The 26,252-nt window shown below is 54.7% G+C and overlaps 1 protein-coding gene and 1 long non-coding RNA gene across 2 annotated transcripts; one reads left to right on the top strand and one right to left on the bottom strand.

The window, feature by feature from the left end:
* Nucleotides 1-268: 268 nt before the first annotated feature.
* LOC140688495 (uncharacterized) lies at nucleotides 269-6,936 on the bottom strand. The gene is made up of 6 exons (XR_012063231.1): nucleotides 6,840-6,936; nucleotides 6,125-6,334; nucleotides 3,767-3,801; nucleotides 1,336-3,311; nucleotides 896-954; nucleotides 269-688 (listed from the first exon to the last, which is right to left on the bottom strand). It is a non-coding gene; the product is annotated as an uncharacterized lncRNA (long non-coding RNA).
* Nucleotides 6,851-25,970, top strand: GNA15 (G protein subunit alpha 15). Its single transcript, XM_072948012.1, has 7 exons — nucleotides 6,851-7,201; nucleotides 14,001-14,185; nucleotides 17,777-17,931; nucleotides 18,637-18,765; nucleotides 21,028-21,157; nucleotides 22,355-22,508; nucleotides 24,511-25,970. Exons 1-7 carry the CDS (start codon nucleotides 7,057-7,059, stop codon nucleotides 24,735-24,737), a joined length of 1,125 nt encoding a protein of 374 aa, XP_072804113.1. The 5' UTR covers nucleotides 6,851-7,056; the 3' UTR covers nucleotides 24,738-25,970.
* Nucleotides 25,971-26,252: the final 282 nt, after the last annotated feature.

Below are 26,252 nucleotides of genomic sequence, written 5' to 3'. Positions count from 1 at the left end.
GTACCCGGGCCCCTGCTCTGACGTGTGCTTCGCCGGCTCTTGACCTGAAGTCGATGTGTCTGTGCTGTGGGCTGGGTGACGAGGGCGGAGACCCGAGGTGGGGAGGAGCCCCGGCTCTGGACGGCCCTCGCTGCTCACGTCAATGGGGTGGCCTTGGGAAGGTGCACCCCGTCCCCGGCCCCATTTCTGTAAAGCGAGATGTTGGACCAGCAATGTCCCCGAAATCTCTTTTTTCCTTAAAAATTTATTTTTAAATTGTAAGTACACACAACATACAATCTACCATCTTAACCATTTTTAACTGTACAATTCAGTGACGTTGCCTTCACTCACAATGCTGTGCGACTATTTCTGTCGTGCACTGTCTTCTCCAAAACACTTTCATCACCTCAGAAACTGTCACCAGGAGACACTCACTCCCAGCCCCTCCCCCAGCCCCGGCCCCACAGTCTACTCTGTCGCTGTGGGTGTGACTCCTCCAGGGACCTCCTGTGAGTGGGACCAGAGTATGTGTCCCGTGTCTGGTTCTCCCACTGAGTATCACGTCCTCAAGTTCCATCCACGCTGTAGCAGGTGCCCGAAGCGCCTTCCATCTGGCTGAGTGATATTCCACTGTGGATGGACCGCATTTTGTTCACCATCTGTAGGCGGACACTTGGGTTGTTTTCACCTCTTGGCTCCTGTGAACCTGGGTGTGCAGGTATCTCTTTGAGATTCTGCTTCCAATTCTACTGCGTATAGACCCAGAAGTGGAACTGCTGGGTCCCGTGGTGATTCAGTTAAACCGTTTGAGGAACCACCAGACTTTTCCACGGTGCTGCCCCATTTCACATTCCCATCAGCCATGCACCAGCGTCCCATTTCTCCACACCCCCCTCCAGTTTTATTTACTCACTCATCAGTGGGATGGGAATGCCTTGAAGGCCCTGTGTGGGCCAAGCACGGTCCTAAGCACTGCAGATAAGGAGGAGGGGGAGACACTCTATCACCATGACTCAATCATGAAGAAATACTGAGCAGGGACACGAGAGCAGTAGTGGCCACTTCAGACAGGCTGTTCAGGAAAGGCCTTTCTGAGAAGGTGGCATATGAGTAGGATCCTGGAAGACGTGAAGGGAACAGGCCATGCCATGATCTGAGGGAAAGGCTTTCCAGGCAGAGGAAACAGCAGGTGCGAAGGCCCTGGGACAGGACCATGCCTGGCGTGTTGGAGGAACAGCAAGGAGGCCCGTGTGGCTGCAGCAGAGTGAGTGAGGGGGAGAGAGGGAGGAGGGGAGGGCACGGAGGGGACAGAGCAGGTCGTACAGGGCCTTGTGGACGGTGGGGAGCACTTACCCCAGGGAGGAGAGAGCCCTGGAGGGCTGTAGGCAGAAGAGGACGAGACTTGACTCAGGTGCTCACAGGCGCCCTCTGGTGGCTGCTGCGGGGAGGACAGACTGTGGGGACGGGGGATCAGCGAGGAGGGAACTGCGAGGGTCCAGTCGGGAGACGCTGGGCTGATCCCAGGTAGAGGCATAGGAGGGGAGTGGGATTCCGCAGGTGGGTGTGGGGAGGGAAGCTCCCCCGACGCTGCTGGCCCATCTGGCCGTCGTGCCCCCTGAGGCCGGCAGATGGCGCTCGCCCGCTCTCCGCCCGCCTGCCCACCTGCCCACCTGTGGCCGGAACGCGCATCCTTCAGTGGGGTCCTCTCCGCATCCTGGTTCCAGCAGGGAAACTCAGGCAGGGAACGGCGCCCCGATACCACGGCCTGTCCAGCCAGGAGGGCCCGGTGCAAAGTGAAAACGCAGGGCCTTTGTTACAAAATCAAGAGGCTTTCAAGACGGAAAATCCTCCGGGTCCCCTGCCCACGAAGCCGGCCCAGGGGGCCCGAGAGAGACACCTGGATGTTTCCTCCTTTTGGCTGAGGTGACTCGCACTGCTGTGAACGTGAGTGCAAAGCACCCCCTGGAGACCCTGCTCTCCATCCTTTTGAATATATCCTCAGAAATGTAATCAAACACATGATTCATCAGGTAAAAGGGGGAGTGGGCCTTGTACCCCAGCCTTGGGCCACCCCTGGTGGGAGGCGGTCGTGACCTTGCGCGCCCAACCGCAGCGGCCAGTGCTCTCATCAGCTGAGGACTGCGAGGTACTCCGGAACTGTGTAAACATCCTATTCCTCACTAAACAGAAAGGACATTTTTAGTATCAAAGAAATAGCAAGGAAATCGTCCTTTATGAATAAAGGAGAGACTTCTGGATTGAATACATTTAGGTATATGACACGCACCGGAGCCAGTGGGGGAGTGTAAACCAGCGCATGCGCTTTGGCGGAAGAGCGTTAATAGCTGGGAAGTGCTTGTAACCCGGCAGCTCCACAACTGCTGTTTATTTACAGGCGCTCAGCCGTGTGGTCTCCAAAAAGGCACAGACTGAATGTGCACAGCCACCCTGCTCGTTACAGTCCCAAACTGAGATGGAACCAATGGCCCGTCAACTGTAGAACAGACGCATGACACAGCATGGTGACGACAGTTCAGAGCACTGTGTTGCATGTTTGAAAGCTGCTGAGAGGGTAGATCGCAAAAGCTCTCATCCCAAGGGAAAAGGGACTCTGTGTGTGCTCATGTGTGTTAACGAGGCTCACTGAGGCGCTCATTTCACAACAGAGACAAACAGAGAACCATTATGTCCTACAGCTGAAACTCGTATGCTATGTACCAACTCTGTCTCAGTTTAAACAAACAGAATTAGAATGCCCATATGGGTGGTGGGACAGTCACCCAGTGGAATAGTGTAGGGCAGTGGGAATTAGTGAATATCAACCACATGCAACAATCTGATTTATGACACAGACAAAACACTGAGCGATAGGTAGAAACCAGAAAGACCAGAAATTGTCTTGTGCAACTGCATATTTACACAGTGTTCAAAACTGGCAGAAACTGAACATGACTTTTCGGGTTGTTTAATCCGGTTGTAAATTTATAAAGAAAAGCAATGAAGGCTGGAGGCACATTACATAGGAGGGTCATAAGAGAAATCAGTTCACCATGAGGACATAAGAATCCTAAATGTGTCTGCTCAAAATAGGTGAAGCAAAATGGGGTGACTAAACGGAGAAACAGATAAGTCCACAATTACACTTCAGAGCTGCTACAGTCGGTAATCGGTAGAATGAGCGGACAGACTATTAGCAAGAAGAGGGATCTAAGCCCCACCATCAACCAGACTCACACAATATGGCGAAATGATTTTTGGCAAAGGTACAAAGGGAGTTCAACAGAGAAAGTTCAGTCTTTTTAACAGATGATGCTGGAACAATTGGGTATCTGTATGCAAAAAAAAAAAATTAAATTGAAAAACCCTCTACCTAAACAAAAATGAACTCAAGAAGGATCATAGATTTAAATGTAAAACAATAAAACTCCCAGAAGAAAACACTAGAGAACTTCTCTGCGGCCTTGGGTTTGGCAACGGGTTCTTAGATACATCACCGAAAGCAGGGCCCATGAAGGAAAAAAAAAAGTGGTAAACTGAGCATCGTCAAGATGAAACACAAAGGACACAGTCAAGAGGATGGAAAGCCAAACCTCAGGCTGGGGAAAAAATTTGCAAGCCACACACCTGAGAAATGACTTGTATCCAGACTGCATAAAAGGTTCTCCAAATGCAATAATCAGAAAGCAAACCCACCGAACCCTCCTGCACTGTTGGTGGGAATGCAGTTTGGTGAAGCCATTATGGAAAATATGGAGGCTCTTTAAAAAGCTAAAAACAGACTTACCATATGATCCAGCAATCCCACTCCTGAGCATACATCTGGAAAAGAAAAAAACTCTAATTTGAAAAGATACATGCACCTCAGTGGTCACAGCAGCACTATTTACAATAGCCAAGACATGGAAACAACCTAAATGTCCATCAGCAGATGACTGGATAAAGAAGTTGTGGTATATTTATACAGTGGAATATTACTCAGCCCTAAAAAGAATGAAATAATGCTATTTGCTGCAACATGGATGGTCCTGGAGATCGTCATACTAAGTGAAGTAAGCCAGACAGACAGAAAAATACCATATGCTATCACTTATATGTGGAATCTAAAAAATAAAAGACACAAAATGAACTTCTTTACAAAATAGAAACAGACACACGGACATAGAGAACAAACTTACAGGTACCAGAGGGGAAAGAGGATGGAAAGGGATAAATTGGGAGTTCAAGATTTGCAGATACTACTACATATAGACAAACAACAAGTTTCTACTGCATAGCACAGGAAACAATATTCAGTATCTTGTAGTCACCTACAATGAAAAAGAATCTGAGAAGGAATATATGCACATATACGGAAGATTGAAACAGTATTTTGCAGACCAGAAACTGACACAACATTGTAAACTGACTATACTTCAATTAAAAAATAAATAATAAATATAACTAAAGAAACGTGACAAAAAGAAAGAAAAAAGAAAACAAATGCACTGAAAGAAACGGCAAAATATTTGAACAAACACTTCCCCACAGAAGACACGTGGATGGCAAAGATACTCAGCATCAGTAGTTGACCAGAGAGACGTCGATTAGCTCCACAGCGAGGTACCATTCCGTGCATCTTGGAATGGCTGAAACAAACGTGAAGGGAGCCAGTCTCAAAAGCTACGTAATGTATGATTCCATTCATATGACATTCTCAGAAGGGTCCCCAAAACCACGGCAGTGAGGAGCAGGCCCCTAGTTTCCAGAGGTGAGGGCTGGGGTGAGCGTCTGGCTACCAAGGAGTGCCTCCTTCAGGTGGCGGAACCACACTCCGTCAACTGTTCCAGCCGGAATTTACAGGACTGTGCCTTTGTGAAAACTCAGAACCGTACACCAAAGAAAGCGCGTACCAAGCCACGTAAATTGAACAAACGAAAAACAAAATAAATCTTGTTGCCAAAAAGTACTCCCCAAACACAGAAATACCATAGAGGCCAGAGCAGCGCGGACTGCCCAGCAGAGGCGGGAGGGTGGGGGGTCCTGTGGGAAAGAGCAAGACTGATGAAGCCCCTGGTCTCGGCCTGGGTGGACAGCTCGTGGGTGCTGGTTTCACAAGAATGTATTGGGTTGTGTGTTCACGTTTTACGCGTTTTCTGTGTGTGTGTGTTTTTGAATGCACACACACGCTCGCCCTGTTATTCCTGAATGAACTAGTAAGCGACAGATGTCCTGGATGGCACCCGCTACGTGGAGAGGAAGCAGCTCGCTTGTCTGGAAACTGGAAAGGAGTTTGCTGTGAGGCTGGAGAAATTCACAGAGGCCAGGCCCTGGAGGAGGGGCAATCAAGGTGCTGGATTGTTTTTTTTTTTTCCCCTGAGGTCAGTGGGAGCCATGGAAACTGTTAGACCAGAGCCTGCCACCCTGGCCCTGTGTGACACGCTGGGGGCCAGGTGTCAGTCGGGAAATGGATGGACAGCGGGTGGCCCTGGGCTCTCCAGGGCCTCGCTCTGCCATCCGCTCTCCAGTCTGTGACTCAGCCCGGCCTCCTGGTTTTGCCAAGTTGGTGAGCTCTGTTCTGCTGCCATCCGCCCAGCTCTGCCTGGCCCAGACCTATTTCTGCTTTTCATCACCTGCCCCAGGGTGGGAAGCAGCCCAAGCCTCTGGTCCCGGCGAGCACCCTCCTCACAGCCATCCGGTGGAGGGGGGCGGGATGTGGGTGGGCAGGGAGTGGTGCTGGCCCCAGTGACCCAGTGGGGCCCCTACGGAACTTCCCATCTGCCGTTCGTTATGAATCAACAGCAGAGAAAAACCGCATTGGTGTTGGCTGGGTGTGGGGGAGGGGAGCCTGTGGCAGCGGAGCCTGTGGCAGAGGAGCCTGTGGCAGCTGTGTGGCCCCAGGCACCGCATGCACCCTCTCTGAGCCTCACTAATGACATCTGTGAGGGGTCCAGAGGCCTCTGTGTATTTCTGAGGGGAGGGGTGTTCTGGAAGCTTCGAGAACTTTCCAGAGCCTTGAAAGCGAGCTCTGCACCCAAACACAGTGAAGATCTGCTGGGCGGGGGCTATTCTGTCAGTCTGGGAAGCAGACACAAGTTCACTCCGTGTGTCCCCTCCTATGGCTAGGGTTCTGAGGGTGAGGGGCAGGGCAGGATGGCCTCCTGACCTCGTGGGGGAGCGGGCTCGGCTCCCAGGGTCCCCTTATGCCTGGGTTGCTTGTCCGACTTCTGGTCCCAAATGCCGTCTGGACCCTCTGTTTCAAGCCACAAATGCGCCCTCTCGTCTCCCGTCCACCTTCCCGGCTTTGTTTTCCTCTCAGGATGTGTTGCCTTCTGAGGGCCTCAGACGTGTGTGTCCAATGTGTCTCCTTATCTGTCTAGAATGTTAGGCAGGGGGTTTGAGGATTTTGTCCTTTTGTTCCCCGCTGTGCCCAGAATGCCAGGCACACAGTAGGCGCTTGGTAAATATTTGCAGGGGTCCCAGAGCTGCCTGCTCCTCGGGTGGGAGAAGGCCCCCTGGGGAGGTGGCCGCGCGGCTGTGCAGCCAGGACCACGAGGAGCCCCGGGTGCTGTGTGTGGGACCCCCTGCACAGAGCCACTGAAGACAGTGGCTGCTGCTTGGCCTTGACTGTTCAGAGAAACAGAAGGTCAGTATTGGTGTCCCGGTGACTGCTTCTAATTGGCCCAGAGGAGGGGGAGCGGGGTGGGCCCCGGCCAGAGGCAGAGGCCGGGAGCACGCGGCCCACCCCTTCCCCAGAATGAGGAAGGAGGCCGGCGGGGCCCAGGCTGCAGACAGGCCGCGGCCGCCGCGGGGCCTCGCCCGGGCCGCCGCCCCGCCCTCCCCGGGGGCGCGCACCGCGCCTCGGCGGCCGCCGACCTGACCTGTCGGGCCGGGCCGGGCAGGTCTGGAGATGGGCGGGGAGCCCTGAGCCGGCGCCGTCCCTGCTGCTCTGCTCCTGCTGCCGAGCGGGGCCGCCGGGCCGAGGCCGGGAAGCCGCGGGGTTCCTGGGGCTGGGACGCCCCCGCGACGACGGGGCCCTCGGGGCGGGGGCCATGCGGGCTGGCGCCGCCCTCTGAGGCCCGCACCGAGGCCCGCACCATGGCCCGCGCCCTGACCTGGAGCTGCTGCCGCTGGTGCCTGACCGAGGACGAGAAGACGGCGGCCCGGATCGACCAGGAGATCAGCAAGATCCTCCTGGAGCAGAAGAAGCGGGACCGCGGGGAGCTGAAGCTGCTGCTGCTCGGTGAGTGCGGCCTGCCCGCCCCGCTCCTCCCGTCCCACAGCCTGCCAGCCCGCTTTCTGGATGAGTAGACTGAGGCCCACTTCCTGGTCCCAAGGGGTGAGCTGGGGGCCCGCGCCCCAGCCCGGCCACCTCCCGGGGATCTGAGGAGCAGAGGTGGCCCGGCTGGGTGGCTCCGCTCCTGTCCCGCCCGCCTGGCCCGCCCTACCGACTCCCACATCACAGGAAGGGACTGAGCTCAGGCCTGCATCTGCCCAGCCCCTGCCTCGCCCACCGTCCCACCCCAGAGGGCCCGGGACCCTCCCATCCCTCTTGAGGGCTTGACCTGAGTTTGTTCTGGTGGTTTATCAGCACGAGTGTGTCTGCAGAGCGTTGCCCAGTGCCTGGGATCAACCCACTGATTGATTGTTTCATTCAATCATCCATTTCTTCATTCATTCAGGATGTACTGAGTAATTCCTTGGGGCAAAGTAGCAGAGGAGATGGACCGTGTCTCTGCCTCTGGCGACCTCAGCTTCTGGGGAGGGAGGCAGGCGTTAAGCCCATAAACTTAAAAGCAGATAAAATAATTTCTGCAGCAAGAACTGGGAGGAAAACAGAACACAGTCAGGGGGAGGGGGTACTCGGGGGCGGTGGATTGGAAGGTTGTGACCTCTGAGACCTCGCGTCTTGTCGCCCACTTGTGCCCAGTCCCCCAGCCACCTTGTGCTGAGTTTGGCCCCACTGCCTAACCCCAGGGACGCTGGCTTTGGAGGGTCTCCAGGGACTGTCCCAGCCCTGGAAGGTCCCGGGTGTCCTGAAGTCCCGTGTGCCGGCCCAGATGGCCCCAGGCCCATGGTCTGACCCGCGCCCTCTCTCTTCTCGAGCTCAGTGGGAGGGGGAGCCCTGTGAGGTGGAGCGAGGCCAGGGCGGGGGCTCGGGCCCTCAACAAAGCCGTCGGAGCCTGGAAGGCTTTCACTGGGAATTTAATTTCTTTAAACTATTGAAGATGCTAATCCCTATTCACTTTCTGTAATGGATAGGCTATTGTTAACTTAATCATGCATAGGACATGTTATTCATAGTTTTTTAAATAAATAGCGCTGTTTAGGGTATTTTTTCTCAAGTGAGCTTTGGTTATCGTTCCTGTCTGAAGACCATGTCGGTTTCTTCGGCACTGCCGAGTTTACGGACACAGAGCTGCCTGTAACGTTGCCTTGTCGTCCTCTCGTGTCTGTGGGATCCACAGTGATGTCCCCTCTTTATGCGCTGGCTCCGCCCCCTTTCTCTCGACCTGTCGGGCAAGGGGCCTGTCGGTGCTAGTGACCCTTCCTGGCACATCTCAGGTTCCTGGAGCCGCACCTCAGGGCCTTTGCCACTCTCCCTGCCAAGGGCTCTCAGCGTCCCCCAAGGCTTGATACAGCCGGTGGTCCCAGCTGGTCTCAGGTGACACTTGAGAGTGCCACCTCCTCAGAGAAGGCTTCCCTGAGTTACCTGGCCGCAGAGGCAGCCCCTCCTCCTTCCTCGGCCTGCTCTGCCTGCACAGCGCTCACTCGCTGCCTCTCTCTCAGGCGTTTCCTTGTCTGCGCGCCGGTTACACAGCAAGCAGCACAGAGGTCGCGTGCTTTGTAAGCGAATGCGTGAGTCCTGTTCCAGGGGTGATTTTCCCCGGAGCCGTGCCGTATGTCCCAGGAGCGGGGAAGGCCCCGGCCCCCACTCTCTGCCATCGCGCAGCCAGCCCCGAGCCAGGAGGCGCCTCCTGGGCGGGGGGGTGGGGGTGGGGCGGGGGGTGGAGGTCGTCGGCGGGTCCCGGTGCCCAGGGCGGCCCTGTGGACAGCCCTGTGGACCGTGGCTCGGCCACCCCTATCCCTGCACTGAGGGCCACCTCCACACTTGCCCCCCTTCTTAAAAACAGGAATTGAATCCAAAAGTTATTTTTTTTCTGGGAGGTGGCTGATTCTTTTGAGGAAGAAGGCCAAGGGGCGGGGGAGGGGGGTCTGTCCCTGACAGGAAGCGGTCACCATGTGGAGAAGGGGGAAGAGTCAGAGTAAAGCAATTCAAGGAGCCAGCTCTGTCCGTTCTACTTGAGGTAGGAGCTACTCCTATCCCCAGGTAGGGAACCCGAAGCCCAGAGAGATGAAGCAACTCGCCCAAGGTCACACAGCCAGGATCGGAACCTACAATTCCGATTGCGATGTCCGTGCACTTTGCCTGGTGAATGCACCTGGGGAGAGAAATCACCGAGCTCTGATGACAGGTGAGGAAACTGAGGACCAGGGAGGCGGCAGGAGTGGTCTGGGGTCTACAGCCAATCTTGAGGCAGAGCTGGGCTTGGAAGCTAAGCTACCTGCTCTTTGGCTGCCCAGACATGGCTCTCTGTGCCCCCGTGGCTCTGTTTCCTGGGGCTGGATGGTAGGGCTGGGGCTGCCACCCCCCGTGGAAGGAGCCACACAGCATCTCGTGACGCTCAGGGCTTGGCATGGCTCCTGGCCTCTGGAGTTCCCACTTCCTCACCCTTCCCCAGGAGGAAGCAATCACTTCCCGTCTGGTCTATGAGGCTGTGCCAGGTGGGGACAGCTCTGCCTGCAGCCCCCAGCCCCAATTGGGGGGTTTCCCGAAGCAGACAGGGAGTAGGGGGCAGACAGAGAGGTTCCTGAATCCTCGGAGGCCCCGGGAGAGTCATGGCCGCACAGGTGGAGTTTTTCAGATTTCAGGTGGTGACCCGTCATTCGTGAGTCACGAAATCCATGTTTGGGGCGGTGACCAGGATTTTTTTTTTCCTTTAATGAAACAGAAGAGGAAAAAAAAATCAGTGCATCGCAACAAAATGAACTGTTGCTTGGTGAGAACTCTGCTTGATCTCCATCCTTGAATGGGGTCCACCCAGAGGGAGGTCACAAAATGCAGTCCCCTGCCGTAGGTCTCCACACCATCTCGGCAGCAGCAGAGGAAACATCGAGCCTCCGAGGGTCCGTAGAGACCTCACGTCGACTGATATTTTGATGAGACCTGACTCAGCCAACTGGCCACATCCTAGTTTGTTGGCGAAGGACCCATATGAGCTTGTGTTTACTCCTTTGCTAACTCCAATAGCTGTGTGACCATGGGAAAGTCACTTCACCTTTCTGAGCCCCCACGGCTCCTCTGGGGATGGGAAAACAGCGGGAATCTTTGTGAGGACTGACCGAGGTCATGCACAGAGGACCTTGGCCCAGGGCTTGACAGATGCCAAGAGTTAAATCATGCTTGCGTGACGACAGCCGCAGTGATGGTGATGATTCAGGCAGCGCGCGGGGGAACTTCCGGGTGATCATTTAAAACCCCCTGAGCTCTGGACTCAGACAGAACTGGGTTTGAGTCCCAGTTGGATCACTCACCAGCTGCGTGACGCAACCAGTCTGGGACTCAGTCTCCCCACATGAAAAGGGGGGCCAAGGGCTGGTGTGTGTGGAGCCCCCAGCACGCTGGCGTCACTACCACCCGTGCCACCTCCAAATCGCAGACACGCCAGAGACGAGCCATCTCCCCAGATTTCTCAGGGGAAGGCGAGGCTGTGGGTTTGTCTCGCTGGCTGATATGCAGACGTTCCACGGCAGGGCTGTTCAGTGAGCTTATCCCAGGAACCCCGGGAGCTGGGACACACGCGGCTCCATGCTGAGGAGTTTCAGATGGTGGCTCCGTGGGGGTGGGTTTTGTTTGTTTGTTTTAGGACGCTTTTTATTTTGGAAGCATTTTAGATGTACAGAGACGAGGCCGAGGCAGTACAGAGAGCTCGTGCCGACTCTCAGACACCTTCCTCTCATGGTACATCTTGCACGACCCGTGTGCTGGTCCCGGCTCAGATGTCCACGCAGGAGCCCTGACGCTCTGTTTCCGTGAGTGAAGCTCCAGACCTCAGGGTGCCCCGGTGTTCCCACTCAGGCCTCTTTCTGCTCCAAGATCCATCAGCATCTCACATTGCATTTCAGGGTTTTCCCCACCCTTTCTTAACTTCATTTTGAAGCACTTTCAGAATTACAGAAACGTTGCGGCCAAATTCTCCCACAAGTGTCAGCGTTTTACCGCATGCCCTGTATCCCCCCTAAACAGATGTATAGGTTAGATACACACACACACGTGTGCACTGTGAGTATATGTGTATATACTTTTTTTTTTAGTTTATTTTGGGGGGGATAATTTGGTTTATTTATTTAACTTTTTCTTTTAAGCGGAGGTGCTGGGGCTGGAGCCCAGGACCTCGTGCACGGTAAGCGCGTGCTGTCCCACTGAGCTCCACCCGCCCCCTTGTGCATACTTTTTAAAGATACAGTATTGTGTTAGTTTCAGGTGGGCAGTGAAGTGATTCAGTTATACACACACATGGAGAATCTTTTTCGTTATAGGTTATTGTAAGACATTAAAACATAGTTCCCTGTACCAGGCAGTAGGAGCTTGTTGTTTATCTGTTTTGTATATAGTAGTGTGTATCTGTTAATCCCAAACTCCTGATTTATCCCCCCCCACTTTCCCCTTGGGTAATCAAAAGTTTGTTTTCTAGGTCTGTGGGTCTGTTTCTGTTTGTAAATAGGTTCTTTTGTGTCATTTTTTTAGATTCCACAGATATGTGATATTATATACTTGTCTTTCTCTGCCTGACTTACTTCACTTAGTATGATCATCTCCAGGTCCATCTATGTTGCAGCAAATGGCATTATTTCATTCTTTTTTTATGGCTAAGACTTATGATTTGTGTAAGTAAAGCTTATAATTTACACCGTGCATACTCATACCCACAATTCATGTGCTGTATATTTGCATATTTAACACATACATATTCATTTTTTTGTGAAACATTGGTGACTAAAGTTGCGGCCCTGACATTTTTTTGCCCCTATATAGTGGGGTTTGGTCCCCCTAAAAAACAAAGACCCCCCCCCAGGATGGTGGTCCAGAGCCTGAGGCAGCCCTGTCACTGTCACGTCCCGCCAGCTTCCCCAGCATCCCTATGAATGTTCTTTAGGAAAAGAAAAAAGAGACTTTTTTTCTTGGACCTCCAGTGCAGACGTGCTGGGGGTGGGAGGGACAGGGAGCCCCCAGGGTGGTAGAAGCAAGCACCCCTCTTCCCCCCACTTCCCACATGCACCCCACCTCCCTGCCACGCTCCCTCTCCTCCTGGTTCCTCTTTCTGGCCCCAGCCAGGCCACCCCTTCCTTTTTTGCTGCTGGTCCCAGCTCCTCCTACACCGGTCCCCCCTCCCGCCCCTGGAAGGACCCCATGCAGGGTCAAGGGGAGCCGTCAGGGGGACGGGATGTTGGAGGAGCCCTCTGGCCCCGCACCTCCTGCCAGGCTATCGTGCCCGGTTCACGGATAAGAAAACAGAGGCTCAGAAAGGGAGCTACTGGGGCTCAGACAGTAGGGAGCCCCGCCTTGCTCTTTCCGTTTCTGGCCTTGGGCTCTCGAAGGTTCGAGTGTTATTATCACGCCAGCAGACGTGCGACCCAGATGGTCTCACAGTGCCCTGCACTCAGAAGGGCCCTATGGTTTCATCCTACACTGGGCCCTGTAAATTCTGTAGATGACCCTGCAAAGACCCCTCTCCTCACTATGGTCCGTCAACAGGTCGTGTGGATTCTGTCTCCCAAATGTCTTGTGCATATGATCCCTTCTCTCCAGCTGCACCCCGCTGCCTGGACCAGCTGGTCCCATGTGGCCCCGCACCGACATTCCGTCCTACCCGCAGCGGCCACCAGGGGGCGCCTGTGAGCACCTGAGTCAGGCCCCGCCCCTCCTCTGCCCACGCCCTCCAGGGCTCCACCTCTCTGGGGTCAAAGCCCGCATCCTCCCCGCGGCCCACAAGGCCCTGCACCACCCAACCTGTCCCCTCCCTGCCCTCACCTCCTCCCTTTCTCCCCTCGCTAACTCTGCTCCAGACATACCAACTTCCTCAACACCCCTACAACACAGCGGGCACAGTCGTGCCCCAGGGCCTTTGAGCATGCTGTGCCCAACGCCTGGTGTGCTTTTCCAGAGCAACCTTCCTAGCCTTCAGACCTCAACCCCAAAGTCACCTCCACCGAGAAGCATCCCGTGACACTTCGCTGTAGTAGTCACTTAACCACTCTTGATGTATCCACCTGTATTTCCTTCATCAAACTTTCTCTACCTGGAATTATTATAGCAAATAATAATAATGGCAATTATAATTATGGCAAATAAGACTGTTGCTAATAATAGTGAACCCTGACGCCTCTCAGGCATGCTCTCAGCCAGGGCTCCACGGACCTCCTGCAAAGGGCCGGGCGGGAAGCATCTCCGGCTTGGCAGGCCCGGGGCTCTCTGACTCAGTTCTCTGCTGCGGGCGCCAGCCCCAGACCACCTGCGCACAGACCGGCGCGGCCCTGTGCTAATAAACCTTTACTAACGGGCCCGGAACCCCGAATTTCAGGAGCTTTTCATATGTCACCGAATGGTGTTCTTTGGATTTCTCTCAGCCGTTAAAAAATGTAAAAACTATCACCACTGAAAATAGGTAGCAACTGTAACAGTGGAAATGATTTGAAATGTCAAAACCACGCAGACGGTGAAAGCTCCCGGTCAGGCAAGCAGAGGCGGCTCCGCCCGCGGCCGCGGTTGGCCGGCAGCCCTGCAGGCACCCTGCGCTGAGCAGGTTTACCCCTCAGGGCCCCCGGCCGGCAGGGGTCCTGCGAACCTCGGTTCACGGGCGGGGACCCCGAGGCGCAGAGCCGTGAAGGCCTCGCCCGGCGTCTCCGCGGCGGGGCTGGGACCCCGGAGGGCGCGGGTGGCCGAGCCCCGCAGAGCTGAGCCGCCCGCGGCGTCTCCCCAGGCCCCGGCGAGAGCGGGAAGAGCACGTTCATCAAGCAGATGCGGATCATCCACGGGGCGGGCTACTCCGAGGAGGACCGCAAGAGCTTCCGGCCCCTCGTCTACCAGAACATCTTCGTGTCCATGCGGGCCATGATCGAGGCCATGGACAGGCTGCAGATCCCCTACAGCCGGCCGGAGAGCGAGGTGAGCCGCCCGGGGCCTCGCCACGTGTGTGCCATGCCGGGAGGGGTCCCTTGGGACCTCAGGGTGGGAGCCTATCCCCTCAGGTCCCCAGGTCCAAGCTGTGTCCCCTCGGACCCCCAGGCAGAGCCATGTCCCCTTAGACCCCTGCATCCTTGTTAAGAACACCCCTCTGGAGATTTCCTGGGATTCCCCCCACGTATCCTCCGTGGACCCCCAGGGCTCAGATGACTCTCCCTTGGACCCCTTATGCCTGATTGGAGTCCTGAGTCAGCACCTGCTTCTTTCTAGAAATATTGATACTGTGGGCTGGTTACTGAGTCCTGCTCTGCCTGCTGGGGGGAGGGGCTGCTCTGCAGACCCTCGGTCACATCACTCTTCTTTTTTTTTTATTTTGGGGGGAGTTAATTAAGCTTATTTATTTTTAGAGGGGGTACTGGGGATTGAACCCAGGACCTTGTGCATGCTAAGCGTGTGCTGTATCCCTTGAGCTATTCCCTTCCCCCACTCTTCTTTTATATTTGTAGTTTATTGTGTTAAGAATGCTCAACATGAGTTCTACCCTCTTAGCAAATTTTAGCTGCAGGACACAGTGTAAGTAACTGCAGATACAGTGATTCTGGGCTCTGGAATATGTTCCTCTGAATGGAAACTTTATTCATAGCAACCTCCTAAGTCACACCCACTCCATTCTACCCTGTGTCCCTGAACTTGCCTGCTCCAGGTGCCTCATGTAAGTAGGGTCATACAGGATTTGTCCTTCTGTGACTGGCTGATTTCACTGAACATGGTGTCTGCAGGGTTCACATTGTCTCCTTTGCAGAATTTCCTTCTTTTTAAAGACTGAATAATATTCCATATATATGTGTATATGCATATGTGTATCTGTATCACCTTTTCTTTATCCATTCATCCATGGATGGACATCTAGGCTGTGTCCATGTCTTGGGTACTGTAAATAACGCTACAGTGCGATGTGGGTGCAGATATGTCTTCAGTTCTTTGGAATAAATACCCAGCATGGAATGGCTGGATCGGAGGATAGTTCTGTTTTTCACTTGGGGGGGAACCGCCTCACTGTTTTCCACAGTGGCTGCACCATTTTGCATTCCCCCCAACAGTGTGTGGGGGTTCCAATTTCTCCACATCCTCTTTTTTTTTTTATGTAACAACCATCCTAACAGGTGTGAGGTCGTAGCACCTTTTTTAAAATTGGAAAGCTTCTGATTTGTGATTCTGAGCTGGTCCAAGGAGCTTGGAAGAACGATTAGAGGCTGACGGTACCTACCTCACAGGGCTGATGTAAGAATGTGATAAATTGAAAGTTCCTAAAATCTCAAAACAATGTCTGGAACATTGTATCGACTCAGTAAGTGTTAGCAGGCGGTAGGATCCTTTAATCCTCACAATGACCTCTTTCAGCTGACATCACCCCATTTTATAGGCAAGAAGAAGGAGGCTTCAAGAGGTTAAGTAATTGGCTTGAGATTCACAGCATAAACCAAAAACGAAAGATAAGCACCTACTCTCTTAACCACCACTTTGGATACGCTGCCTGCGCAGGAGGCCCCTTCCCAAAGTCACTACCCACCCAAGGGTAACCCTGCCCCATCCCCCGTTGCCTGTTTTTGAACTTTTCATCCGTGGGATTACACAGAATGTCCGCTGTATCTGGCTTCTGCTGCTCCGCAGTCTGTCTGTAACCCCTCCGTCTTTTGGGGGCAGAGTTGTGATTTGCTTGTTTCCACTGTGAGAGTATGCCACAGTGTATTTCTTTATCCAATCTAATCGTGTTGGACATTTGGGTCATTGGCAAATATATTTATGAAAATACATGCATTTCCATAGGGTATTGACCTAGAAGTAGATTTGGATCATAAGGGATGTTTATGATCCATGTTAGTCAGAGACACCAAAAGTGTTTTCGTATCAGTTGTACCAATAGAAACCATACCCCCAGCAGCCACGCAGGAAGAGTTCCAGTTGCTCCACGTCCTTGTCAGCCCTTGGTGCTGTCTCACTTCTTTTTAGCCATTCCGGCGGGTCCTTTGCGGGATCCCATTGTGGTTTTGATCTGCATTTCTGATTCACGGTGAGGTTGCACATCTTTTCGTATGTATTTTTTTGACACTTGGATATTCTCTTTTGTGAAGCAACTGTTAACCTTGTGCCCAGTTTTTGGTTTGTTTTTGTTGTTTCTGCCTGTCTTAAAAAGTATTATCTGTCATTTGTTTCCTTACTGATTTGTAGCCAATTCTTTGCACATTCTGAACATGAGGGCTTTATTAGTGGCATATTTTGCAAATATTTTCTCCCCATCTGTACTTTGCAATTATCACTGTTTTCATGGTGTCGATGAATAGATGGTCTTAATTTTGATGAACTCCAACGTATTGATCTTTTCTGGCTAATTTTCCTTTTGTGGCCAGTTTAAGAAATGTCTTTCTACTGCAAAGTCTTGATGAAATTCTCTCTGACTCTTAGGAGCTTTATTGTTTCACACTTAGATTTCTGTTCCACCTGGAACTGATTTTTGTGAAGGGTGTGAAGCAGGGATCAAGCCCTTATCTAGCTAGCTAGCTAGCTCGCTCGCTTTCTCTCTCTCTCTCCCCCTCCCTCCCTTCCTTCCTTCCTTTCCTACGTATATATTCAATTCTCCCAGCACCATTCATTGAAAAGACCATCCTTCCTCCACCACACTACAGGTTCACCTTTCTGGTAATTCAGGTGTCCAAATGTGCCTGGATTGCTTACTGTTCCATAGGTCTATGTATCTACCTTTGAGTAAGTATAGCTTCACATCAGTGATTGTAGCTTCCTAGTATAGGATTGAAATCTGCTAGTGTAAATCCTTCTACTTTGTTCTTTTCCAGAATTGCCTTGGTTACTCCAGGTCCCTCGCATTTCTCCATAAAGTTAGCAGTATTTTGTCAGTTTTCTCTCTCTCTGTCTCACACACACACACCTTTTTGGGAGTTTGGTTAGGACTGTGTTGAATCTGTAGATCAATTGGATAGAGTTGACAGCTTAAAAATATTGAGCCTTCCAATCCATGAACGTGGACTACCCCTCCAACCTGTTAGACCTTTGACGCTTCCCTCAGCAGTGCTTTGCACGTGCCAGTGTAGAGAGCCTTCACAACTATCGTTGCAGTCATTCCTAGGCATTTTGATATCTTCTGGTGCTACCATAAATGTGATTTAAATTTTTAAATTGTCCACTATTTAGGGGTTATTTTATGGGCACATTTGCTTTTTGTGTATTTATTCTGCATGCAGAGACCTTGTTAAATTCATTTGTTTATTCTAATAGTTTCTCTCTAGACTGTTTTGGATTTTCTACATATAGTTGTGTCACCTGTGAATAACCACAGTGTGACTTAACCCCTTTCCAAATCTAATGCCTTCCATTTATTTTTCCTGTTTTATTGCATTGGCTGCGCCTTCTGCTGCCCCTCGCGCCTGGCGGGTGCACCCCGCACCCCCACCCCCGCCCTCTGGGGCCGAAAGATGCCCGAACGAAAGGGGGCGGGGACGCGTGGAGGGCAGCTCGCCCGTCAGGCCGCTCTGACCCGCCCCACCCCTCCCTACCCAGCACCACGCCGACCTGGTCATGAGCCAGGACCCCTACAAAGTGACCACCTTCGAGAAGCGCTTCGCCGTGGCCGTGCAGCGGCTGTGGAGCGACGCCGGCATCCGCGCCTGCTACGAGCGCCGGCGCGAATTCCACCTGCTCGACTCGGCGGTGTAGTGAGTCCAGGGTCCGCGGGGGCTGGCGCGGGGCCGGGTGCCGAGGAGCAGCCAGGGGAGACCCAGTCCCGGGGATGGGACCGGGCAGAGGGCCCAGGCTGGCCGGCTCCCGCCGCGGGCGGAGGCGCCATGCTGTTGGGAACCGCTGGCTGTGGGTGGTCTTGCCCCGGGTGAGGTCCTTCCCGGGGTGGCTGCTCCCCTGAGTGGCAGAGCTCCTGGGGTGACGCTGTGCCTGGAGTGGCATCATTCCCGGGGTGACGCTGTTTCTGGGGTGATGTCCCTGGGGTGACCCCGCTTCTGGGTTGGGGGCACCTCTGAGGTGACTGTTCTAGGGTGACACCGTTTCTGGGGAACGTGTTCATCACTGCACAGGGACGCTGTCCTGGGCGTGACGTGGGGCATCTAGTGCTCGAGCCTGTCACTGACCTTGGGGCAGTGGCGCACCCGGGATGACAGCTCTCCCAGGGTGGCACCCCCTCCAGTGAGACTGTTGGTGGGGTCATGCTGCTCCAAGAGTGAAGCTGCTTCTCCTCGATTCTCCCATGGCCTCAGGGCGGGGCTCCTGAGCCACCTGAGGACCCCAGAGATCTGGCCTCTCCACGGGGGCTCTCCTGCCCCAGCAGGGTCCTCATGGGGCCCTGGGTGGGGGGTCTGAGAGGCAAAGGGAGGTTGCAAGGCTGGGACTGAGGGCTTCCGGCTTCACAGCTACCTGTCGAATCTGGAGCGCATCACGGAGGAGGGCTACATCCCCACAGCACAGGACGTGCTCCGCAGTCGCATGCCCACCACGGGCATCAATGAGTACTGCTTCTCCGTGCAGAAAACCAACCTGCGGTAAGCGCGTGTCGTGGTGGGTGGGGAAGGCTCCTTAGGAGGGGCAAAGGAGCTGGGGCACTGAAGGATGAGTAGGAGTTTCCTAGTCCCAGCCCCCAAGGGGCTGCCAGGCCGGAGGAGGCAAAGCTGGACATAGAGCCCTCTTGCCTCCTGTGTAGTCAAGAATGGGACCTGGAAAAGCCCAAACTGAGACCCCAGAGCTCCAGGAGGGGAGGTTTTTCTGGAGCAAGGGATATTGGTACTAGGGCATTAAAGAGTGATTAGGAGTTCTCTAGTGCTGACTCTTGAGGGGGCCGTGGGAAGGAGGAGACAGAGACTATGCGGTCAGGGCTGGACCAGAGGGATTGATTCAGGGCTGGGGAAGCTCAGAGGGTCATCTCTCTTGTGGTCAATGAGGGGATGAGTCTGGAGGTCAGGAGTCCCAGGAGGAAGCAGGAGCCATGGTTCAAGCAGGAAGGACTGGGAAGGGTCAGGGCAGTGGTCATGGGGATGAAAATGAAGGGATGGTGCAAGAATTGTTTCTGGTGTAGAATGGGTGGGATTGGATAAGCGTGGGAATTAGAACAGGGAGTCAGAAGTGACTCCCTATGAGTTTCCCGTCAGGGTGATGGCATAGATGGTGGAGCCACTGTGGAGGCGGCGGGGTGGGAAGTGTTAAATAAGAGGATGAAGTCATTTGGGGAAGGTTGGGTCTTGAGGGTCTGGGGCATCTGGGAGGTGGCTGGGTGCACACAGGCCTGAGCTGGAAGACAGAGATGCGCATGGCCGGTACAGCAAAGGATGGTCCAGGCAGAGCGATGGCCAGTGCCAAAGGCCAAGGGGAGGTCAGGAAGAATACAGCGGGAGAAGCAACTTCTGGGCCTGGCAGTTTGAGAATCTTCAGTCACCTTAGCAAGATGATGGCGGGGAGCTGTGGAGGGCGCAGGATGAAGCCTGAGACCCTCCAGTGATCAGCCCGCCCATGGTGCTTCTTTGTTTCCCTGAACACTGCCCCATCCTGTGCTGTTCTGGCCTGTGCGACAGTCCTTACTAGGACGATTCACAGTGTTCCTGTTTGCACTGGGCCTCCTCCACTGGATGGAGAGCCCTACATGGTTAGGGGCTGAGTCTGATTCTCCTGCTTCACTAGCGATGACCAGCTGAAGGTCAGAAGTTTGTCAGTGTGAGTGGATGTACAGGTGGATTGGTGGATGGGCGGTGGACAGACCAATGGGTGGATGGGTGGAGGGTGTAGTGTGTAAATGTATGAATGAATGAAGAGGTAGATAGGGTGCATAGATGGGCGGCTAGATGGACCAATAGGTGGTGGGTGGGTGAGTATGTGGATGGATGAATGAACAGATGGGCAGGTGAGTTGGTGAAAGCTTAGGAGTGAAAGCAGTGTTTGGGGAAGTTTGCAGGGAGGGCTGGGCTGAGGAGGGGGTTTTCACATGGGGGAACTTGAGTATGTTCTTAGGCCGAAGGTGAGGATGCAGAGGAAGCAGACTCCGAGCCGGGAAGCTGGCAAGCAGCGTTCCCCACTCGCGTCTCGGCCTCCAGAGTGCCGCTCTCAGCCACAGCATCCCTTCCCCTTGGAGGCGGGGGAGGCGGGAGGCCGGGAGAGGGCTGGGTTCCGGGAGTCAGGAGCCCCGTGTCACAGCAGGGCACGTCTCTTCTTGCTCTGAGGCTTCTCTGACACTTCCTGCAGCCGCCTGAGTGGTGGTCGCACCCCCGGGGAGATGACGCACGTGGTTTGCTATCGGTAGCACACATTTCTGAGAAGAGAGGAGAGACCCTCACTGTGGTGCGTGGGGCGGAGGCGGGGCCCTGGCCCCGGCCACACAGCGTGGGGGTGGCCTTGTGCCCATTTATGTGGCCGCTGGATACTCTTGTGGCCAGCCAGACACAGCTGATGAGGAAACTGAGTTCTGGGGATGTTCTGCAATTTCCCCTAGAGTCACCCAGCCAGAGCCAGGGCAGGCTGCAGAGATGTCCACCCTGCTCTCCGCCACCATGTGGGAGAAATCAGGCAGCCCAGCACAGCAGAAGCTCAGGAAAGTCCCCTCTCCTCCCCGTGCCTCAGTTTCTCCATCTGTAGAATGGGTGTAACCGTGATACGTGCCCCATGAAGGGGGATATGCTATGATGCCCAAGGTGGCTGGCACCTACTCTTGCTGCTGTTAATGTTGATCATGCCACACCTCGGCCGTGACTGGGGTCTGGGGTGCTTCACTGTGGGGTCCTGATTAGGCCTGAGCCCTGAAGGGGGGTGGTTCCTGGTAGGATCGTGGATGTTGGGGGCCAGAAGTCAGAGCGCAAGAAGTGGATCCACTGTTTCGAGAACGTGATCGCCCTCATCTACCTGGCCTCACTGAGTGAATACGACCAGTGTCTGGAGGAAAACAACCGAGAGGTGAGAGGCCACCCCCCCAGTCTCTCCCCGCCCCCACCTGGGCCCGAGGACCTGCAGCTGAGCTGGAAGCCCCACCACCACCTTGAGTGGGCTTCTGTGTGTCTGGGTGGCTTTGAGCTCCACCATCCACTCTTTGGTGGGCAGCCCACTGACCCCCAACACACAGATCCACAAGCATTTGTGTAGGCCGGACCCTGGGCGTGCGCGCGCGCGCACACACACACACACACACACAGTGGGACACTCGAACCCCAAGCCCCACCCCCCGCCACCCCCGAAGCACAGTGCGAACTGCCCTGGGCATATGGGTCGCACTGTGGGGACAGGGATGTTGCCCTGCTTTCATTCAGAACTAACTCTTCTCCTTTGTGTGACCTCATCTCCTAATTAACACCCGGCGTGAGGGCCGGGCCCATCATCACCTCTGACATGTGTACTTTTCAGGGTTGAACTCTCACCCAGACAGTGTCAGGGTCCAAGGGTCTGACGTGATAATTTCGACTTTAAGACTGAATCAGACAGAATCAGTCTGAGGGCGCTCTGACACAGATCTGGCTCGAATCCAGCCACATGAGATGTCCTAGTTTGCTAGGCCTGCTGTAACCAAGTACCACAATCTGGGAGGGGAACTGAAACAACAGAAGTTTTCGGAGGCCATAAGTTCAAGATCAAGGTGTCAGTGGGGCTGGTTCCTCCCAAGCCTGTGAAGGAGAATCTGTCCCAGGTTCTCTCAGCTTCTGGTGGCTGCTGGCAATCTTTGGTGTCCCTTGGCTTGGAGTCCCCAAGGGTCTACCCCATTTCTGCCTCCATCCTCACATGGCTGTCATTCTGGGTCCTAATTTCCCGTTTTTATAAGGACACTAGTCAATGGGCTTAGGGCCACCCTACTCCAGAGTGACCACTTCTTAACTAATTATATCTTCAAAGACCCTATTTCCAAAGAAGATCTCATTCTGAAGTTCCAGGTGGACATGCATTTGAGGGGCACATTAGCCAAACTAGTACATTCTCTCCAAACCGTGTTGGGCATACACAGACAGCTGGCCACAACCCCCCAGACCCAGCCGGGTGGGAACTGAGGAGGTCGAAGCTGCTGGATGCTGGGCTGACAGCCCCATCTCCACGGGGGGCGGGGAGGGCTCCTGTGGACCCAAGCTGGCCGTCTGGATCAGTGACCTGTCTGTGTTTCCAACCCAGAACCGAATGAAGGAGAGCCTGGCCCTGTTCGGCACGATCCTGGAACTGCCCTGGTTCAAAAGCACTTCCGTCATCCTCTTCCTCAACAAAACTGACATCCTGGAGGAGAAGATTCCCACCTCCCACCTGGCTACCTACTTCCCCAGTTTCCAGGGTGAGTGGTTCTAGAACCCACGATACCCGTCCCTGCCCCAAAGCAGCTCCTCAGAGAGACACTGGTCCCTGCCCCACCCCAGCCCGGAGCCAGTGGTCCAGGCCCCACCCCAGCCCGGAGCCTGTGGATTTTCAGATGCAGTCAGACAGACCTCAGTTCCAGACCCATCTCCTTCCTCTGCCCAAGCTCTCTGAGTCTCAGCTCCCTCCTCTGTAGAATGGGGATAAAGTAACAGAAGCCGTCGTAGTTGATGCTGAAAACAGCAGAAAAAGTTTCCCTCACAGTTCAGGAGACCAGAAGTCTGAACTCAAGGTGTCTGCAGGGCTGGTCCCTTCTGGAGGCTGCGAGGAAGGCTCTGTCCTGGGCCCTGTCCCAGCTGCTGGTGGTTGCCTGCAGTTCTCAGCATCCCTTGACCTGGAGATGAATCACTCCAGTCTTGGCCTCTGTAATCACATGGCCTTCTCTCTGTCTCTGATTGTCCCTCATTTTCTTATAAGGACACCAGTCATTGGATTAGGGCCCAACCGAACCTAGTATGACCTCATTTCAACTTAACCCATTACATAGACAAAAAAACCTATTTCCAAATAAGGTCATATTCTGAGGTTCTGACTGGACATGGATTTGGGGGGACACGATTCACTGGAACACACAATCAACCATGGTAAATGAAACCCTTGGTGACATCACCTTGGGTGTGACCTCTGGCCTGTCAGAGCCCACGTGGCCAATCTCAGCCAATCTTACCCACAAGACTTGGGTGCTGGGCGACAGATGTCAGCATCTTCCAGGATGGTGGCCTGGACACCCCTCACTGCCTTCCCAGTGCCCTCCCTGGGCAGGACTGGGAGTGGGACTGCGGCTTGGAGAGTTTAGGAACAGGGATAAAGTGGATAGACTTCAGAATAGTTTGTTTTCTTCCAGGTCAAAGGGACCCACGTAAGCCGTCCTTTCTCTCGGCCACAGAGGCTGGGACGCCCTTGCTGACTTCTGACTCTCAGCCTCCCTCCTCTGTACTAAATGATACTCATGACAGTAGTAACGAACCCCAACAGCGAGTGCGCCCACGACTGGCGGAGGCGCGCTCTGGTACAAGCGAGGGCCCGCGTAGTCCTCAGTAAAACCCTTTGTGCAGTAGCATTCGTTCTTCTCAGCACTATAGAGACGGGGAAGCTGAGGCACAGAGCGGTGCAGTCCTTTCCTAAAAGCCACACATCCAGGGAGTGGCAGAGACAGGATTCCACCCAGGCTGTCTGGCGCTGAAGCTGGCAGGCCTTCGGCACTCGGCTAACCTGCTTTTCTGAAAGACTGCTGGGTGCTCTCGTGAAGTTTGCTGATCACTGAGTACAGAGCCCGCGGCGTGGCTGTGCTGGATCACCACAGCTCTGGGAGGCCTGGGGCTGTTACGATCCTTACTTCACATATGAGGAAACTAAGGCTCCCGGGGGTTAGTGGAGTAACACGCCAGCTAACCCAGCCAGTGAGCAGCAGAGCCAGGTCTTGGGCTCCAGAAGCCCTGAACGCACATCATGTAAGTGAAGGCGAGATGGTGGAGGGGAAGCCCACATGTGTCTCAACAGGGCGGCCATCCCTCGCCTTCTCTTGGCCTCGGTTTCCCCATTTGCACCTCTCCAGGATGCCTTTCTTTGCAGCTGCAGGCTCCTGTCCCCCCCAGCTGCAAGCCCAGCAGAGAATGAGGGTCTCCCCAACACAGTTGGGCCCAAAGTCCCAGAGGCCAGTCTCATTGGGCCGTTCCAGGTCATGTGACCCACCTGAGCCCATCCTTGAGGCTCCTACTGGCTGGGCCTGAGTCATGTGACCCGCCAGAAAGGCAAAAGATGGCGGTGGCCTGCAGGAACCCTGGCTGGTGGCCCTTCGGGTCCCTGCAGCCCTAATGTTGCCCACGTCAGGTAGAGAGAGGGTCTCCAGAGCCAGCTTCGGGTCCCGGGAGGGAGGGTCTCCCGCCTGCCCCGCGTGCCCTGACTGCCCACCCCTGCCCCAGGCCCGAAGCAGGATGCGGAGGCAGCCAAGAGGTTCATCCTGGACATGTACATCGGCATGTACGCCGGCTGCGTGGACGGCGCCGACGGGAGCAGGAAGGGCCCGCGCTCCCGCCGCCTCTTCAGCCACTACACGTGCGCCACGGACACGCAGAACATCCGCAAGGTCTTCAAGGATGTGCGGGACTCGGTCCTGGCCCGCTACCTGGACGAGATCAACCTGCTGTGACCCAGACCCGCCGCCCGGGACTCGGACGCGCGCTTGGCAAGAGGGACCTGAGGGCGGGTGGGCGCTGAGCGGGCCGGCGCTCCGTGAGCCCGGGCGGCCCTTGTCGGCTCCAGCCCCGGGCCCAGGTGCTGGAAAGGCCACGACTGAGTCGGGGTGGAAGGCCGCCGCCCCCCGCTTCTCTGCCCCTCACCAGGACAGCCTCTGAATCCTCCTTCCCTTGACTCAGTTTACCTCCTTGGTGAGGGAGCGCAATGGCCATTTGGGAGGCCAGGGTGCAGGAAAAGGAGGACTCGGGTGGGTGGGGCTCTCTCAGGACCCCCACTTCCGGGCATGTCCCCTGTTGGGCAGGGGTCTAGGACCGTTTGAGGGGCTGATGCGCCAACCCCAGGACCATGCTGATGGTCGAGGACTCTGTCGCCCCCTGGCGGACAGGAGTGGGCATCCCAGTCTGAGGTCTGGGCAGCTCAGGGACTTCCGTTTTTTCAGGAAGAGGCGCCCTGGGGCTAGGGGGAACTGTCTCTTTCGGAGCCTCGTGGCTTGAAGTGTGTCCTGCCCCAGTCTGCGGACGAGGGAAATCGAGGCCCACGGGCGTCTCCCCTCCTTCCCAGGCCGGGGGCTGGGCGCACTGCATCTTACAAGCTCTGTATTTATTCCGTCACCTTCTGCAGGGCCCTTTGCAGGGTGGACATTAAAGGAATGACATTCTGGAGACCTGCGATCTCCTAGGGGCGTCCTGTTTATCCCCTCTCCCCCTCACCCACCCGCATCCCTATGATCCCGTCTCAAGTCACCTGTCCTGGGCAGGGTAGCAATATGGCGAAGGAAGGAAAAAATTCTGCTTGCTGTCCACCCACTTGTGCAGGGCAGGGTACCGAGCTGTGCAGGGCTGCGTGCACTTTGAGCCAGGGAGTGGAGTCCAGCCTCTCCCCCGGCCCCGGGGACCTCTGAGCCGACCCTCTGGGGCTCCTCACCCCAAACCCCAGCCTCAGCCACCACCCACCTCTGATGAAGATGCTGGTGACTCCACTTACTCCAGATCCTGGTCTCCTGCCATCCTCAGGGCAGCCCCTGGTGGCACAGCCCCATCACCCCATCCTACAAATGAGGAAACTGAGGCACAGAGAAACAACAATTTGTCTAAGGCCACACACCTGGGAGGTGGCAGAGCCAAGATTCAATTATTCATGTAACACTTTTTTTAACTTTTAAAAAAATAAACTTTATAGGATAGTCGTAGGTTTCAGAAAAATTGTGAATACAGGGAGTTGCCTTATAAAACCACCCTTGACTTCCTGAATTAGTATCTTACACTAATATGGTACTTTTTTTAAATAGTTAATGAACCAATGTCGACACATTATTACCTGAAGTCCATCCTATCTTCAGATTTCCTCTCTTCCCCTAAATGTCCTTTTTCTGCTCCAGGACCCCACATGACGTTTAGTTATCACATCTCCTGAGGCTCCCCTGGGCTGTGATGGTTTCTCAGACTGTCCGGGTTTTGACGACCTTAAC

The sequence above is a fragment of the Vicugna pacos genome, chromosome 22, assembly GCF_048564905.1.
Source record: "Vicugna pacos chromosome 22, VicPac4, whole genome shotgun sequence".
NCBI lineage: Eukaryota > Metazoa > Chordata > Mammalia > Artiodactyla > Camelidae > Vicugna > Vicugna pacos.
The sequence above is the reverse complement of the archived record's forward strand: the minus strand, read 5'-3'. Positions and strand labels throughout refer to the sequence as shown.

Bases quoted from the DNA above. Each gene is read 5' to 3' on its own strand.
- GNA15 (XM_072948012.1), top strand. From the start codon at position 7,057: ATGGCCCGCGCCCTGACCTGGAGCTGCTGCCGCTGGTGCCTGACCGAG. The intron at 17,932-18,636 runs GTGAGTCCAGGG...CCGGCTTCACAG, and splicing joins CTGCTCGACTCGGCGGTGTA to CTACCTGTCGAATCTGGAGC. The intron at 22,509-24,510 runs GTGAGTGGTTCT...CCCCTGCCCCAG, and splicing joins CTACTTCCCCAGTTTCCAGG to GCCCGAAGCAGGATGCGGAG.